The following is a 14,421-nucleotide window of genomic DNA, read 5'->3' as shown; positions in this document are numbered from 1 at the left end:
TCTTTAAAATAAATATAAATTTTGATTTTATCATAATTAAAAATTAAAAAATATAATAATTTAATAATTATATATTACAATCGTTTAGAAAATATATAAAAAATTTAATATTAATTTTTTTTTATTTTTTAAAAATTAAAAAATAATAAATATATTACTTTTAATAATTATATATATTTAAATAAAATTTAATTAAATTTTTAAAAATTTTTAAAAAAATTAATTATTAATTTCTTATAAAAATTTAAATATCTATTAAAATTTTAAATAAATAATTTTTTAAAAAATAAATTTTCAGTTATACTAATAATTAAAGAGTAATAATAATATTTATTGCAGTAATTGAATTAAATATACTAAATTAATAAATTATAAATAATTATATATTAAATTTAATTGTAATAATTGTGTTTAAAAGTATTTTAAATTTTTCAGATATTTATTTTCTTTTAAAGGAAAAATTATATATATATTGGCATGCGAGTCTGATTCACCGTTTTCCTCGTCTCTGTTTCTCTCTTACCATTTTTCATTTTTCTCAAGAAATAAAAACTTTTGAAGAAGAAGATGGGCACGACTGAACCGAGCTTGGAACAATTTTTTGAGGACAAGAAACGGGTCAGGAACCCTCTGGTACCCGTTGGTAAGCTAAATTCCCCTTTTCATCATACACTTTTATTTTAGGGTTAAATTTATTTTTCCATTGTTTTGTGTGCTGGCATAATGCTTATGCTTGTTGAAGTTTATCTGATATGGACTGTGTTAGTGAATAACTTTAATCAATTTTAGAGGTTTTGTTTTGTGGATCATATTTATCATGAACCTTTCTTGTAAACAAAATGGTTGATTGATGTTTATTTATGGTGAATTGGAAAATTTTGATGTCTGTGTGGTGCCTTTTAAGATTTTTATTTATTTTATGACGATTTTAGTGATGGATGTGGAAGTGCGTTTGGATTGGTTACTGAAAATGGTTCTTTTTCTTGGTTTGAGGAAACTCTATTATGTTAGAGATCATTCTATTGAGATTTCTTAATAGATTTGTTAATTTGTGAAAATTACATGTTGAAAATGATTAAATGAATAAACTCCGTTCTCAGTTGCCTGAAAAATGGGTCTGCAGCGATGTTCAGTTTAATATTTATCATTGATGAATCAAAAGTAATACCTTCCATTGGAGTTGAACCATGTTTTGAGTAGTTTTCCTTTTTTTTCCTGAAGCAAGCAGTGTGTTTATTTTATTTTATTTTCTGAAGTGCAGAACAAGGTCAGTAACATTCTTTATTAGGATAGCTAGGAGGGGTTGAATAGAAGTCCTAAAGTGATATAGGCAGCTGAATAAGTTCTTTAATGGTTTTAAAGGCTGCAAGTAAGAGCTCAAAGGGTGGATGATGTGTTAGGTTTGATTTTGGAGGGTATAATTTGGGGCCCAAGAGAAGATAAAGAAAAACAGTTTTAGATTTATTTTGTAGTTGCAGATTTGCACCATAAACAGTGTCCTGAACCGTGTTTTGGGTGAAATGTGCAAGGATTCTGATGCTAATTGATTGTAGGCCTCTGTATTCGGTGTGCATACTCCATTTCTGATCAGTGAATAATACCTACGATGAATTTAGATGATCCTATGTGACCCTATGCTCAATTTGAAGCACAACTTTAGAATGATTTGATGCTTTTTTTTTTTTTTTGCTGTGCATAAGTAGCACCTACTCACCACAGCAAATTGTTTGAGTAAAAATACTTCACAAAAATTGCATTACGTTATGTTTTCAAGTTCTAAGTTTTACATATGAATTGAAGATTTGTAAATAATGGATTTTGTCCTGAGAAATTTGAATATTTCTTTGCTTTTTTTTTGAAGAAAATGGACTTTTCTCCCTTTTTACCCTCATTTTGCTAGTGAGAACGATATTCCTCAATACATATTTAGACATTTTGGTGATGAAAATGCGTTGGAGTGAGCCATTGATGTGAAAGACAAACTTATCATTTTTCTTGAATAATCAAATTGAAAGATTTTATTAATTAAAGGGGGAAAAAAGGAGAAAAGAGGAACAATGTTGCAGATTGATAAGTAAGCTACCAGTCCTGATAGGTTATGTAAGCGGATAATAAAAGAATGTAAGATGCTTGCATGGTTATTTTTGTGAGCCAGTTGCAAATGTGCTCTGGATGCAAAAGATGCTTGCTACCTCCTTTGAAAATGGCATTAGAGGGGATTTCAATTCATGTTAAAAACACTAGGATATTCCATTGTCACATCTTACACTAGTATTTTTATCATGGTTGGTTGATTCCCAAAATGATCAAATATTTTAAAGATGAGAGCAGTTATCCTTTTTTCCTTTGCGTGTAAATCAGGGAATGTCCTGGAAACCACAGTGGGTTATGCCTAGGAATGTTGTTTGATCAGTGGATTTAATGTAGATTTTGAATGACATAAATGGCTGCAGGATTTTTTTTTTTTTTTATCTGCTTTGAAGTTCTTGTGGCTTGCAATTCCATTCTCAACTCTTTTCTTGAATCGCCTCATGAGCTTAATGGTGGTCAAGCTGGTTGTCAAAAGCTTGAAATTTAATCTTGCTTATGATAAAGCTACCATTAGCATGTATGATATCGTAAAACACTTTGGCATTTAGCCTCTTTTTGGCTGATATGTTTTATATGTAAATATTGCAGGTGCGCTTATGACAGCTGGAGTGCTTACAGCTGGCTTAATCAGTTTCAGGCAAGGCAATTCTCAATTGGGTCAGCTTTTAATGAGAGCTAGGGTGGTGGTCCAAGGAGCTACTGTTGCACTTATGGTTGGAACTGCTTTCTACTATGGGGAGAACCCCTGGAAAAAGTCAAGTTAGAGTCTATAAACCACATTCCGACTCCTGTAACTTGGTATGGATCTACCACAAATGGGTTCTAGTGGTGGATGCCATCTTCATCGTTAACAAATGGTAGTATTGGTTTCTTAAATTTCCATACATGCATCCATTATTATTTTTTTCCCTACTTTTCTTCCGATATTATTATTATTATTAATAAAATAACAGTTTATATGGGTATGTTTAAGCACTACTAAAATGTGCGCGTAGCGTTATTGTGCATCAGTAAGCATCCTCATCATTTCATTCTGTCATAATGGAAAAACTCTGGATTTCCTCTTCTCTCACTTTCTCGGTACCCTTTCCTCTCACTTCCATCCCTTTTCCTTGTTTCCTATCAATTTTCCCTTGTTTTCGTATAACAACGCATATGAACTTACAATTGTTGATTGAGCCTGCGTTTTCTTTGAACGATTAGAAGCTCTTTTGCAGTAAAAGTATTTCAAGCTAACTCTTCCATGTCCATCCCAATGTACATAAACAGAAACTGAATTAAAAATTATGTAGAGCTCAATTGAGTTTATGCCTTTTCCGCTATAAACAGGGATGAATTATCATTAAGTTCTTGGACTTTAAAAAAATTCACAAAATAGTCCCTAATATGGATTTAATAATAATTTGATCTATAAATTTTATTTTGGTTAACTATTTGACTCTCAAATTTTATTGCTATTAATAGATTCATTCTTAAAATTTGCTAGTCATAATTTATTAATAAAAGTAAAATGTGATGGACTAAATTATTTACAGAAATAAAATTTAAAGATTAAATTATTATCAAATTTACATTCAAAATTAATTTGAGAATTTTGTTAAGCCTCAAAAACTTCCTTGTAATTTACTCAATAAATGAGCTACACTACTCGGCTGCATTCTGCACCAACGAGAACCATCAATGACAATCTTCCTTGTATACCTACTCATTTCCCAGAGCCCAGAAGAGATACAAAGATGGGGAGGTGGTGGCCATTCTTGGTGATATACTAGAATGCGTTGATACGGGCTTGACCACAAAGCAGCCTTGGTGACACGGGAAAGCGTTGGCAAGGCCTTCAAGAAGTGTATTATCATCTTCAGCGGCTTGAAGATGAGAATAAGATGAGCCCATTACTAGATTATTGGTTCTCTTACCCAAGAATGAATTTTTGGGTTATGATTGGAACGGAGAACCCAAATCCAGCGATAATGTAACATAGAGGAGGTCTGCCTTTGACATGTGGTGGAATGAGCCCTCGGTGAGTAGAAAGTTTGATGTCAAAGTTTAGAGTCTCCGACTTACGAGAACTTTAATTGCTGCGTTATACCCAGTGAACTTTTGGGAGTCGACGTAGCTGAAACCTATGCGCTCTCCATGCTGATAGGGAACTGAAAATAAAGAATGAAAGGAATGAACTGCTGTGTTACAAACAATAAAGTATGAATACCAAAGTTAATAAGCACCTCATTTATATACACATGTACCCAAATAGGCTTCAGGTGCCTTCTGTGAAAATAGGAAATGGACACATACATGTCCCATCATTGGCAATATCCACCCCATCAAAACTGAGAATAATATCTGATGGTTTCAAAAATCCAGATTCCGGAGCAGTGGGGTCAATTCTTCATACCCCATATCCATCTGCAAATCTGGATTTTCCATTTTCTGCCATTCAATCCCAAGAAATGGGGATACCAGCAGGTATTGATGACTATTGATTTTAATCAAGAACAGTGAAGCATGTGATACAATTAACAGACATTGTGTAATTCAATTTCACAGTATTCACAATTGTACAGAAACCACACATACACAGCATTGATGTGATCTCTTCTTTATCAATGAGAAAGGGGGAATAAATGACATGGACTGAGGTGGTAAAAAATAATCTAACATCATAATAGCTAATAGAAATCCTGGCCATAAATAGAGCTGAATGGAGGTTAAGGATCCTTGTAAACTAAGCCTTAGTTCGGTTTAAAAAAAAATAGTGAGAAGAAGGATTCAAACTACAAATGCACTAAGTTGTACCAACCAGCGTAAGAAACTAAACTTGAAAACAAAAGATGGCTACTATATTAGACGTAGGAAGCATCAACAGATATACTATACACAAGACAGTGAATCCATTAAGTTTAGACAGTCTATGTATTTACATATATGAACAGTGTACCAAAAAATGCAAAATAAAGAGCCATCTAAGAATGAAGAAAATAAAGAGCCATCTAAGAATGAAGAAAGGCAGTTCCTCCCCTTTATAGCTCCACTATCCTCTACAGAGTTCAAAAAATGTATGGTTGTAACTAAGTTACTTGTATATGCTCCATTATTCTCATAATCTTGTATAAAATGGATGATGACTGGTGTTGGTATGGCATGCCCTATATTTTCAACATCTTCACCTTTAAGAGACTGAAATCCAATGCCCACACGATGTCCTTTGTCGTCAGAGGCAGGCCCACCAGAATTTCCCAAGTTTATAGCAGCGTCCATCTGCAAAGAAATAATGAGAGGGGAGTACAAGGGCAACAGTTAGAATTACCAGCATCAACAATGACAAAGCTAGGATAGTAATAATATAACCTGCAAACCCAAAAGCTCAGTGGACCCATGAACATAAGACAGGATCTCTATTCGTGACACAACACCAATTGTCACAGAAATCGTCTCCTCCAATTGGGAAACCCACAACAGTCACAGCATCTTGAAGTGCAGGCAATTCTCCAAATTCATTAGGTGACACTGCTTTCAAAAACCCATCATCATTGACTGTTAGCAGAGCTGCAAAATCACACAATCCCAAATTTGAATAAACAAAAATTTTCATTATTTGCATCCACTTAGGAAAAAAAAAACTATCAACACATCATGTTAAACTAAAGGAATACATTAGCATCCACTTCACTTTGCTAGTTCAACCTCAGGACATTTCTCATTGCTAGAGTTCATAGTTAGAATTCATTACTCTCATTCTCTAGTTGTAGGACACATTTACAGCTAAAGGCATTCATACGATCTTTAGGCTAAATCCTAGTCCTTCACTTCCTATAAACTTGCATTCAGGTTTCTTAATCATCACATCCATTTCATTCTACATTCATATAACTTAACAAATCTTCTACATGGAAGAGAAATTCTTACGTAGATCGAACCATTGCATACAGCATTAACTAGACACAAGTATATCTCAAAAAATGAGTAGCGCTAGCAATCACGTCAAGTTGCTACATTCCTCAAATGTATATCGTACAAAGATAATATGCACACGAATATAAACATCAAAAGCCCAATAACAACACTAAAAACTAATAAATGCTCGTCTTACCAATATCGCCCTCGGTCCCAATAGCGAGCACCGTAGCCAAATACTTGGCATCGGAGCGATGCTTCTTGTGCATAACCTGGCTATAGTGCTCCGCAGAATGAGAATTAGTCAAACCCACTACTGCTCAAGCTATACAGCCTCTTTCGCTGCCACGGGAGAGAAATTTGGTTCCGTGTGCACGCAGAACACCTTCACCACAGCATCCATCGCGGGCACTACCCTTGCCACACTCTCCACAGGCGGAGCAGGCCCCACCCCTCCATTGATCACGGGTGGCAGGGACTTCTTGGGCTTGTCCGGGGAGTGTTTGGGGCGTTTCTTGGGACGACCGCGGCGGCGCTGGCTACCGTAGCTGTGATGGTGGTTCTTGTCGCTGGTGGGGGTAGGGGCTGTGGGATTGATGATTGCGACGTTAGGGACGGAGAAAACGTCGTCATCACATTGTTAGTGGTGGCGCGATCTAGGGTTTGGGTGGTGGTCCAGCCTCCCATGAATGAACGGCTAGATTTTTGAGTGTTTGATTAATAGTGTTTGGTTCCCGAACTAAATAATAATAATAATAAAATTACATTTAAATCTAGAAGTATAGCAAAATCTATAAATCAATACTTAATTTATGTTTAATTAAGGCGAATCTAATAACTTCAAACTTATATAAGAAGGAATTTAATAATTAAAATATATATTGAGATTTGTTAAAAAAATAATTAAAATATATAATCTAATAATTATTAAATTTATACTTATATGAATTTAAATTTTTTATGTTTACACTTTTAAGTAATTAATCTACTAATTATTTTAAATTAAAAAATTTAATTTAATTTAAAATATAATATTTGAAAAATATTTATAAATTAAAAATAAATTATCACTTCAAATGACATATATATATATTATGAAAATAAATTATATTAGATTCCTATTAATATTTTTTTTTCTTAAAAATCATGTTACAGGAATTATTATTTATTACAAATATTACTATAAATATAATGAATTATTTTACAAAATTATAAACCATGATATAAAAATCTAAGGAATTTTAGTGTATACATAAACTCTAAATTATTCTTTTTTTAAAAATTAAATTATTATTTCTTATATTTTTGTTTTCCCATCTCACTTTCTATATCGATATCTAAACAAGTAGAAATGTACATTCAATAGATTGACACGTGATATTATTTTTCATAATATTATCATATAATATGTCACATGATGTTCTTCATGAGTTTAACACGTGACGTTATTATTCATGATATTGCCATGTGGCATTTTCCATTTAATTCTCTTATATTTTTCTTTCAATTATATAACAAAAATTTGATAGACATTATATTATTTTTACGTATTAAATTTAAAAAATATATATATAAATTAGAATTAGTAAAGAACAATCCTCTAATTAAAATAGTAATATAAGAGCTCCTTGAAACTCAGTTCCTAAAATAACTTTCTACACATTAAATTCATAAATTATTTTATTGAAATAATCCTAAGCTTATGATTATGAAAGCCATTGAGCATGCTTTGCTTGTTAGGCAACAAAGACGCCTAGTGCAACTTAAAAATGGTGCCACTGACTTCCATTAAGACTACAGAAAAAAAAAATCATTAAAAATACTCCAAAGCAAAATAGTAAAGCATAAGCATTCTTTCTAAATCATATTGCTTCTTGTGACATCTTTTAATAAATCGTTTTATTTTGATGAGAAGAGACAATCTTTAATTTAAAATAAAATATAAAAAATATGTATTATAATATGTACATTTTATTATCAAATTACTAAATTTAATTATGAATATATAATAAATAGGGAAAAAAAAACATGATGATTTTCTATAAACAGTGCATTAATCATTTTTTATGCACATCTTAATTAGGAGCTGCTATGTAATTTTATGCTCTATTGGGGTATGTTGCTTGATCTTTACTCATTTCTTTTTCTGCTTTTATTCATTCCACTCTGATTTTTTTTTAATTCTATTTTTTATCATAAAAATTAATATTTAATTAATTTTTTTATTTATAATTAAGAATTCTTTTTATAGGATAACGAGGTGGGATAAGTAAAAAGTATAATGATATAAATAGCGTTTAATTTGATTTATAAATTGATTAAATTTATTTATAAATAAAAAATTTAATTATATATTTATATTTTAGAAATAAAAATAATAATAATAATTTGAAGATGAGGTGTCTATTTGGACAAAAAAGTGTAAAAGCAATAAGATTGCTAGAGATGCATCCTGAAAACAGTTGATAATTACACTTGAGGTTTAAAAGCAAATTTCAATCTAAATAGCTACTTGTTTTAGGCTTGGCTTAGTTAATGGAGAATGATTAATGGCTAATTAATCTTCAAAATCTCACAATTTGGTAAGAAATTTAATATTAATCAGTTGTCAGTTGCAACCTCCGAGTCTGTCATATACTAATTTTACTGCTGTTACAGAATATACCATAAACTATTAAATAAATCATTTTCATTAGCGAAGGAGACGCGACAGAGAGCGAAAGGCGGTGGAAGAGAACAAAACTGGTGCACAGATTGATGAGGACAGAACAAGTCTTTCAATTCTGGGGCTAAATACCGATAAATACAAAAAGCTGTCTACTTTAAAGAAGAATCATATACATGAAATTAGAAAAGAGCAAAAGGAACCGACCAAAATTCCCAATCAGAACAACGAAATTGAGAGAACCCCAAAAAGCAAAAGAGAGAAATTTGGATACAGTATAAGTGAATGAGTGAGAATCATGTGATCCACCACCTCCTTATCTATCATCCAAAAGACACATAATAAATTTGTATACCAAGAAACCAATCCTTTTGTTTTTGTTTTGGGTACTGCTCTTCTACTGATATTTTTTTCTCTTTTCGATTTGAAGAGCTTCTTCCTCTGTTTAGTTTTTCATCAATGGCTTCAACTGCTTCGAGGTTCATCAAGTGTGTGACTGTGGGAGATGGAGCTGTTGGCAAGACCTGCATGCTTATTTGCTACACAAGTAACAAGTTTCCTACTGTGAGTTTTTTTTTGTTCCATCAAATTATCTGTCTGGAAGGCTTTCTAACCTCTGCTTTATATTTCTTTTTCCTTTTTTGGGTGATCTTCTGTGTTGTTTATTGTCTGATTGCATCTGGGTTTTGTTGCTTTTTGTGTTTTCTTCAACACCAATTCAATCTTCTCTTTTTAGTCTGTCTAAAATCCTTTGGCTTCTATAAAGTTGTCTTTCTGGGTTTTCCAATTTTAGACGATCGTCTGGGTTTCGCTTGTTTTCCTGTTCAGAATTGGTTTCTTTTATCCTCGTGCAAATGTTGCTTCTACTTTGTTGTTTCATGCAAATAAACATAGAAATAAATGTTATTATTCTACACTTTATACTACTTAATGCTTTTTTTGTTCATCAGGATTATATACCCACTGTGTTTGATAACTTCAGTGCAAACGTAGTAGTTGAAGGAACCACGGTCAACTTAGGCCTCTGGGATACAGCTGGTATGGTTTATTTCTCTCTCTATACAACTTTCGTCCTTTATTTTCCTTAACTGACAATGAGAACTGTGGTTTTGGTTGCTCAAACAATTTTGTCAAATTAGGCAACTTTTGTGATACATCCTTTTTCAATGACTTTTATAGGACAAGAAGATTATAATAGATTAAGGCCCTTGAGTTACAGAGGGGCTGATGTTTTCGTGTTAGCTTTCTCCCTGGTTAGTCGGGCAAGCTATGAGAATATACTTAAAAAGGTGTGCACATTTCACCCTATTTTGATCTACTTATGGTTCTGGTTATTTTCTCCCTCATAACAAGACTGCTTTTTCAGTGGGTTCCTGAGCTTCAGCATTATGCTTCAGGAGTCCCAGCAGTACTGGTTGGCACCAAAATGGGTAAGTCTACTAGCATTCATCATTGTTTTTTCTCAATCAGTGCTGTTTATAATTTTTTTTCTTGGTTATTTGCTTGTATTTTATGTGATTTTGTTAAGTATGGTAATCTAGGTTACACCTGTTAATTTCTTTTTCCCAGTTAATACCTTACTGATTAATAAGGGAAAGGTTTATCTTCCCTGTCCCATACTGTCATGACCAGGTGAAATAACTACAAGTTCTTTCAGGATCATTTGCACTCAATAAAAGTATGTTAAGACAGTGACTCATTCATATTTCAAACCAAAAATCTACTCTTTAGTCCAACCTCCTTTAGTAACTGCATGAGTTTGATATCAACTATAAACATGCTTTCTGAACTCTGTTTCTCTAGGAAATTGGCACATGAAGATGTCTAATGCATGTAATGAAATCCTATAGGAGAAGTCATGACAACTAGGTTCTAGCTTTTGGACAACTCATAAGTCAGAGTAATAGAGTTACATAGTACATTTATAGCCAACTTGTCAGTTCGCTTTTCTTTGCTTACCAAGGCAATAATAGCAAAAAATCGAAAGGTTATAACTATCCTGTTTTATATAAGATATAAGCCTATAATGTGCCCCTCCTATGAGTTTGGAAAGAGGAGAGGTTCCGTAATATCAATGAAGCCATTGTTGCATTCGGATTGCTTAAAGAAAGAAAGAGCTATTAGAGTTTTGTTTATAGTATTTTTTGTTTATTTAGCTTTTCTGTTATTATTTTGTGGTTTTGCATAAACATATGATTCTGGAAGGTGTTTTTTTTGTCCTTCAGGGAAAAAAAAAGAACTTTCAACTTTAAATTCAGTGGACAAATTATTTTTCTATCACAAATTTGTGCAGATGCTCTACTCTCTTTCTAGTTTCTAATCAATTGGGCCTATGCAGTGCAAGGCAATGTCTCATTTACCAGGTTTAAATTGTCAAAGTTTAGCAAATGAGAGATAAATTTAGGAAAAAACTGAAAATTAATAGCAAGATATATCAAAGGCTATTGTTGGTATTGATATTATAGATACTTGCTTCAGCATCAAAGTTTCATTGTTCATAAATGAAGCAGATATAACAAGGTTGAAAATTCCTTTCAATTTTTTGTTTATTCATAGGGTAGCCACCAGAATAAAGTTTCTTACAAAGCTAATCAATCTTATGGCAAAGAATGGTAGCCATTTAGAAGGTAAATGTGATTGATTGTGGTCAAAGTATGCCGAGTTCAATGTCATGCAAGAGTGAGAAGGCTGATGGCATGACAGTGAAAATTGTCAATGTGAAGACACCCCTTTTTCGTTTTGGTTTTTTTTTAAAAAATTGGATGGTAAGGTTGCCTAGTCACTGCCATGCTTGCTAGTTGCTAGTGATGAAAAGCAAAGGTGGTTTAGCAGAAGTAGATAGATAGTTTTCATACGCACAGCAATGTGAAGCATTTTAGATTTTTGAAACTAATGCACGGTTCAAAAATGGACATGTAGATCTTCGTGAGGATAAGCACTATTTGGCTGATCATCCGGGATTGGTACCTGTGACCACTTCACAGGTGCAGTTTCAAATAAACTGCTTAGTACGATTATTTTGGTAATCATGCAATCACTGTTCCTAATATGGTAGTTCTTTCTTAATCAGGGAGAAGAACTGCGCAAACAGATTGGAGCAGCATATTATGTTGAATGCAGCTCAAAAACTCAACAGGTGTGTGGAAATATGGCAAGACAGTGAATTTCATCTAACGTAATTTGTGTCCATGATAATTGAAATGCCTGCAAAGTAATGTTTGTCTGGATGAATTGCTCTCCTGAAGATGGTGAAACTTTTGAAAGTTACTTCCTGTGATTGTATATTGTAGCTGTAGTGTCACTATCCTGAATTGGGAACTGGTCACCTGAACCCTGCTCCCCTCATAAATGCTTGGCAAAAAGTTGATGTTTCTTTATGAAAATTATATTCAGATGCTCTGTGCTATTTGTTATACAGTATTAAACATATATAAATTGCATGGTTACTCTCTCTCATAGGGGTTTTTGGCACATTACTAAATGAGGATCTTGTTCTGTCCCTGTTTTGTGTCTGTCACTGTGAAATAATATTTTCTAAATGGGTTCTGTGATTGTGTTGTATTCTCTATGCTTTTGCAGAATGTGAAGGCTGTTTTTGATTCAGCGATCAGGGTAGTTATCAAACCACCACAGAAACAAAAAGAGAAAAAGAAAAAGCCAAATCGAGGATGCCTATTGTCAGTAACATTGTTCCTTGCACTTATAAGAGTTGTTTTTTAGGTTGCCTAATATGTGAAGACCTCTGGCATTATATCCTCCTACACATGAAATGTTCTTATTATCATGTGTTTCACTTTTGCAAGTGTTTACTCTTAAATATTTTTCTCAAGTAATCATCCATTTTGCTTTTCTGGAAATATTTTCATAAGTGTTTCCCTTCTATGATCCCTGGTGATTTTGCAATTACAGCTAATTGGAAATTTTGGTTTTTTTTTTTTTTTTGTTTTATTAATTTGTAGTTTAGGGTTATTCAAATGAAAAAAATCTAAGAAAACTGGGGAAAAAGGGATCCATAAAGCTTACTTATATTGGATTGAGGCTAAATTGAGTTGAGTTGAGTTGTGTGTGTTTATAGCCTGGTAGGAGTCAGTCGGGCCACAGATGATAACAAACACATGCTCACCATTTAGTTGTAACAGTAAAGCAGTCGTCTTTAAACATGACATTTTTCAAATTGAACTGCCAGTTTGGTTATTGACATGTAAATTGCAAAGGGACCGCAGCTACCTGCTATTATTTTCAGTCTCACTATTGTCTTCCTTAATTACTTTTGTGGAATTCGGGTTTGATGTTAAAATCCTGACTGTTTGAATAACCTGCACTGTCTGCAGGCTAAAGTATCATTAATAAGTTGATCTGATTATACTACTCCTATTCCATGCACATTCTAGTAGAAGATGAGAACTAGGAAATTATTGGAGTATACTCACTGTCACATCAAGGGTCAAAACAATGGTCCCTTGCTCTGACGCTGTTTGTGTTAGCACTGCTGGAATTTATTAAGTCTGTAGAAGATCCGTTGACTTATATTTAATTCATGTGGTGTATGAAGATCTGTATAAAATATGTTCATTTTATCATTTAGATTCCTTGGATCCATTCTGTTGGCCACTTTGATTTTAGCTTCTTTATACGATTACTTACAATATCTGCATGTACGCACATCAATTGAGCGATTTATCTATCAAAGTTTTATCATGTATACAATTCATTATCTGATCTTCTTATCTCTTGCTTTTAAATTGCAGAGATCCCTTATGTGGAAGGAGGCTTGTGTGTCTCAGATGAAGTACATCCTCGTTACAGTGAATAGTCATTTGAATGTTACTGTTGCTAATATATTGCCAGATGCTGATTCCTGTGAGTTTAATTTTGCAAGCAATGTTTTTTGGTTGCAGCACAGCTTTCATCTGAATGTCACACAGTCTCAGTGGCAGTTCGAATTTTCTAATCTTATGTTCGACCAACGGTGGTGAAGATATCATCCTTGTATACTAATCTACATGTATTGATTTTGAAAGCTCAGCAACATTTCTACATGTTCTTTCACCCTTCGTATGCTCTACTGACTCTGTCCATGGTGTCTTGATATTTTGGTTTAAGAATTAAGATTCTATTTGGTTTAATTTTATAGTAAAATTTATTTGATTTGTAAATAAATTTCGTGATAAAATTTATTTACGGATAAATTTTTTTATTTAGTATGTTTTATATTAAATATGAAATTTATTTTAAATGAAATAAATTTTGTATTTGAAATAAATAAAATAAAATAATATATAATGAAAAAATAATTTTATTATTTAAAATATGTATAATTTTAAATTAAAATTCATTTATAAATTTTATAAAATTTAATTTAATTATAATAAATTTTATAAAATTAATTATTAAAAATTTCAAATGAATTCCCATTTAAACTAAACATTAAAATCTTCAATTTACAAATAAATTCTATAAAATTTTAAGAAATTCATACCTAATACTAGCAAGAAATGGTGCTCATCTTTTTTTCTTCTTACAAGTTGAATTGAAATCTCTCTTTGTTGAATTGAAATCTCTCTTTGGTGAGTTGCATTTTCTGATTTTCGTAGTATAACGTTTGGAAAATGAGGGAAGTGCAGAACAGAAATGAGATTTTCCTGTGTAGCGTTTAAAATAGGAAAGGCGAAATTTTGATAATTGCTGCTCCATTTTTATTTTTTTTTTAACTAAGATGGAGAAAATTCAACTCATTGATCAAGTTGTTTACCAGTCCAACATCAAATGAA

At 32.3% G+C, this 14,421-nt stretch overlaps 2 protein-coding genes and 1 pseudogene across 5 annotated transcripts; 2 read left to right on the top strand and 1 right to left on the bottom strand.

Annotated features, from left to right (window-relative positions):
- The first annotated feature begins 476 nt into the window (after positions 1-476).
- On the top strand, positions 477-3,056 carry LOC131177597 (RING-H2 finger protein ATL48-like). The gene is made up of 2 exons (XM_058142646.1): positions 477-643; positions 2,680-3,056. Exons 1-2 carry the CDS (start codon positions 568-570, stop codon positions 2,853-2,855), a joined length of 252 nt encoding a protein of 83 aa, XP_057998629.1. The 5' UTR covers positions 477-567; the 3' UTR covers positions 2,856-3,056.
- Positions 3,057-4,945: 1,889 nt separating this feature from the next.
- LOC110665455 (protease Do-like 9) lies at positions 4,946-6,622 on the bottom strand (annotated as a pseudogene).
- A 2,035-nt stretch (positions 6,623-8,657) lies between these two features.
- On the top strand, positions 8,658-13,847 carry LOC110665458 (rac-like GTP-binding protein ARAC8). 4 transcript variants are annotated; one of them, XM_058142642.1, is made up of 9 exons: positions 8,660-9,214; positions 9,601-9,688; positions 9,830-9,939; positions 10,017-10,080; positions 11,570-11,634; positions 11,721-11,786; positions 12,230-12,327; positions 13,399-13,439; positions 13,554-13,847. In XM_058142642.1, exons 1-8 carry the CDS (start codon positions 9,110-9,112, stop codon positions 13,436-13,438), a joined length of 636 nt encoding a protein of 211 aa, XP_057998625.1. In that variant the 5' UTR covers positions 8,660-9,109; the 3' UTR covers position 13,439; positions 13,554-13,847. The 4 variants fall into 4 exon arrangements, with proteins under 4 accessions (XP_057998626.1, XP_057998625.1, XP_057998627.1 ...); XM_058142641.1 differs by having other exon boundaries at positions 8,663-9,214; positions 13,549-13,847; XM_058142643.1 differs by lacking the exon at positions 12,230-12,327 and having other exon boundaries at positions 8,658-9,214.
- The last annotated feature ends 574 nt before the right edge of the window (positions 13,848-14,421 follow it).

Source organism: Hevea brasiliensis, unplaced genomic scaffold, assembly GCF_030052815.1.
Source record: "Hevea brasiliensis isolate MT/VB/25A 57/8 unplaced genomic scaffold, ASM3005281v1 Scaf618, whole genome shotgun sequence".
Lineage (NCBI taxonomy): Eukaryota > Viridiplantae > Streptophyta > Magnoliopsida > Malpighiales > Euphorbiaceae > Hevea > Hevea brasiliensis.
The sequence above is the reverse complement of the archived record's forward strand: the minus strand, read 5'-3'. Positions and strand labels throughout refer to the sequence as shown.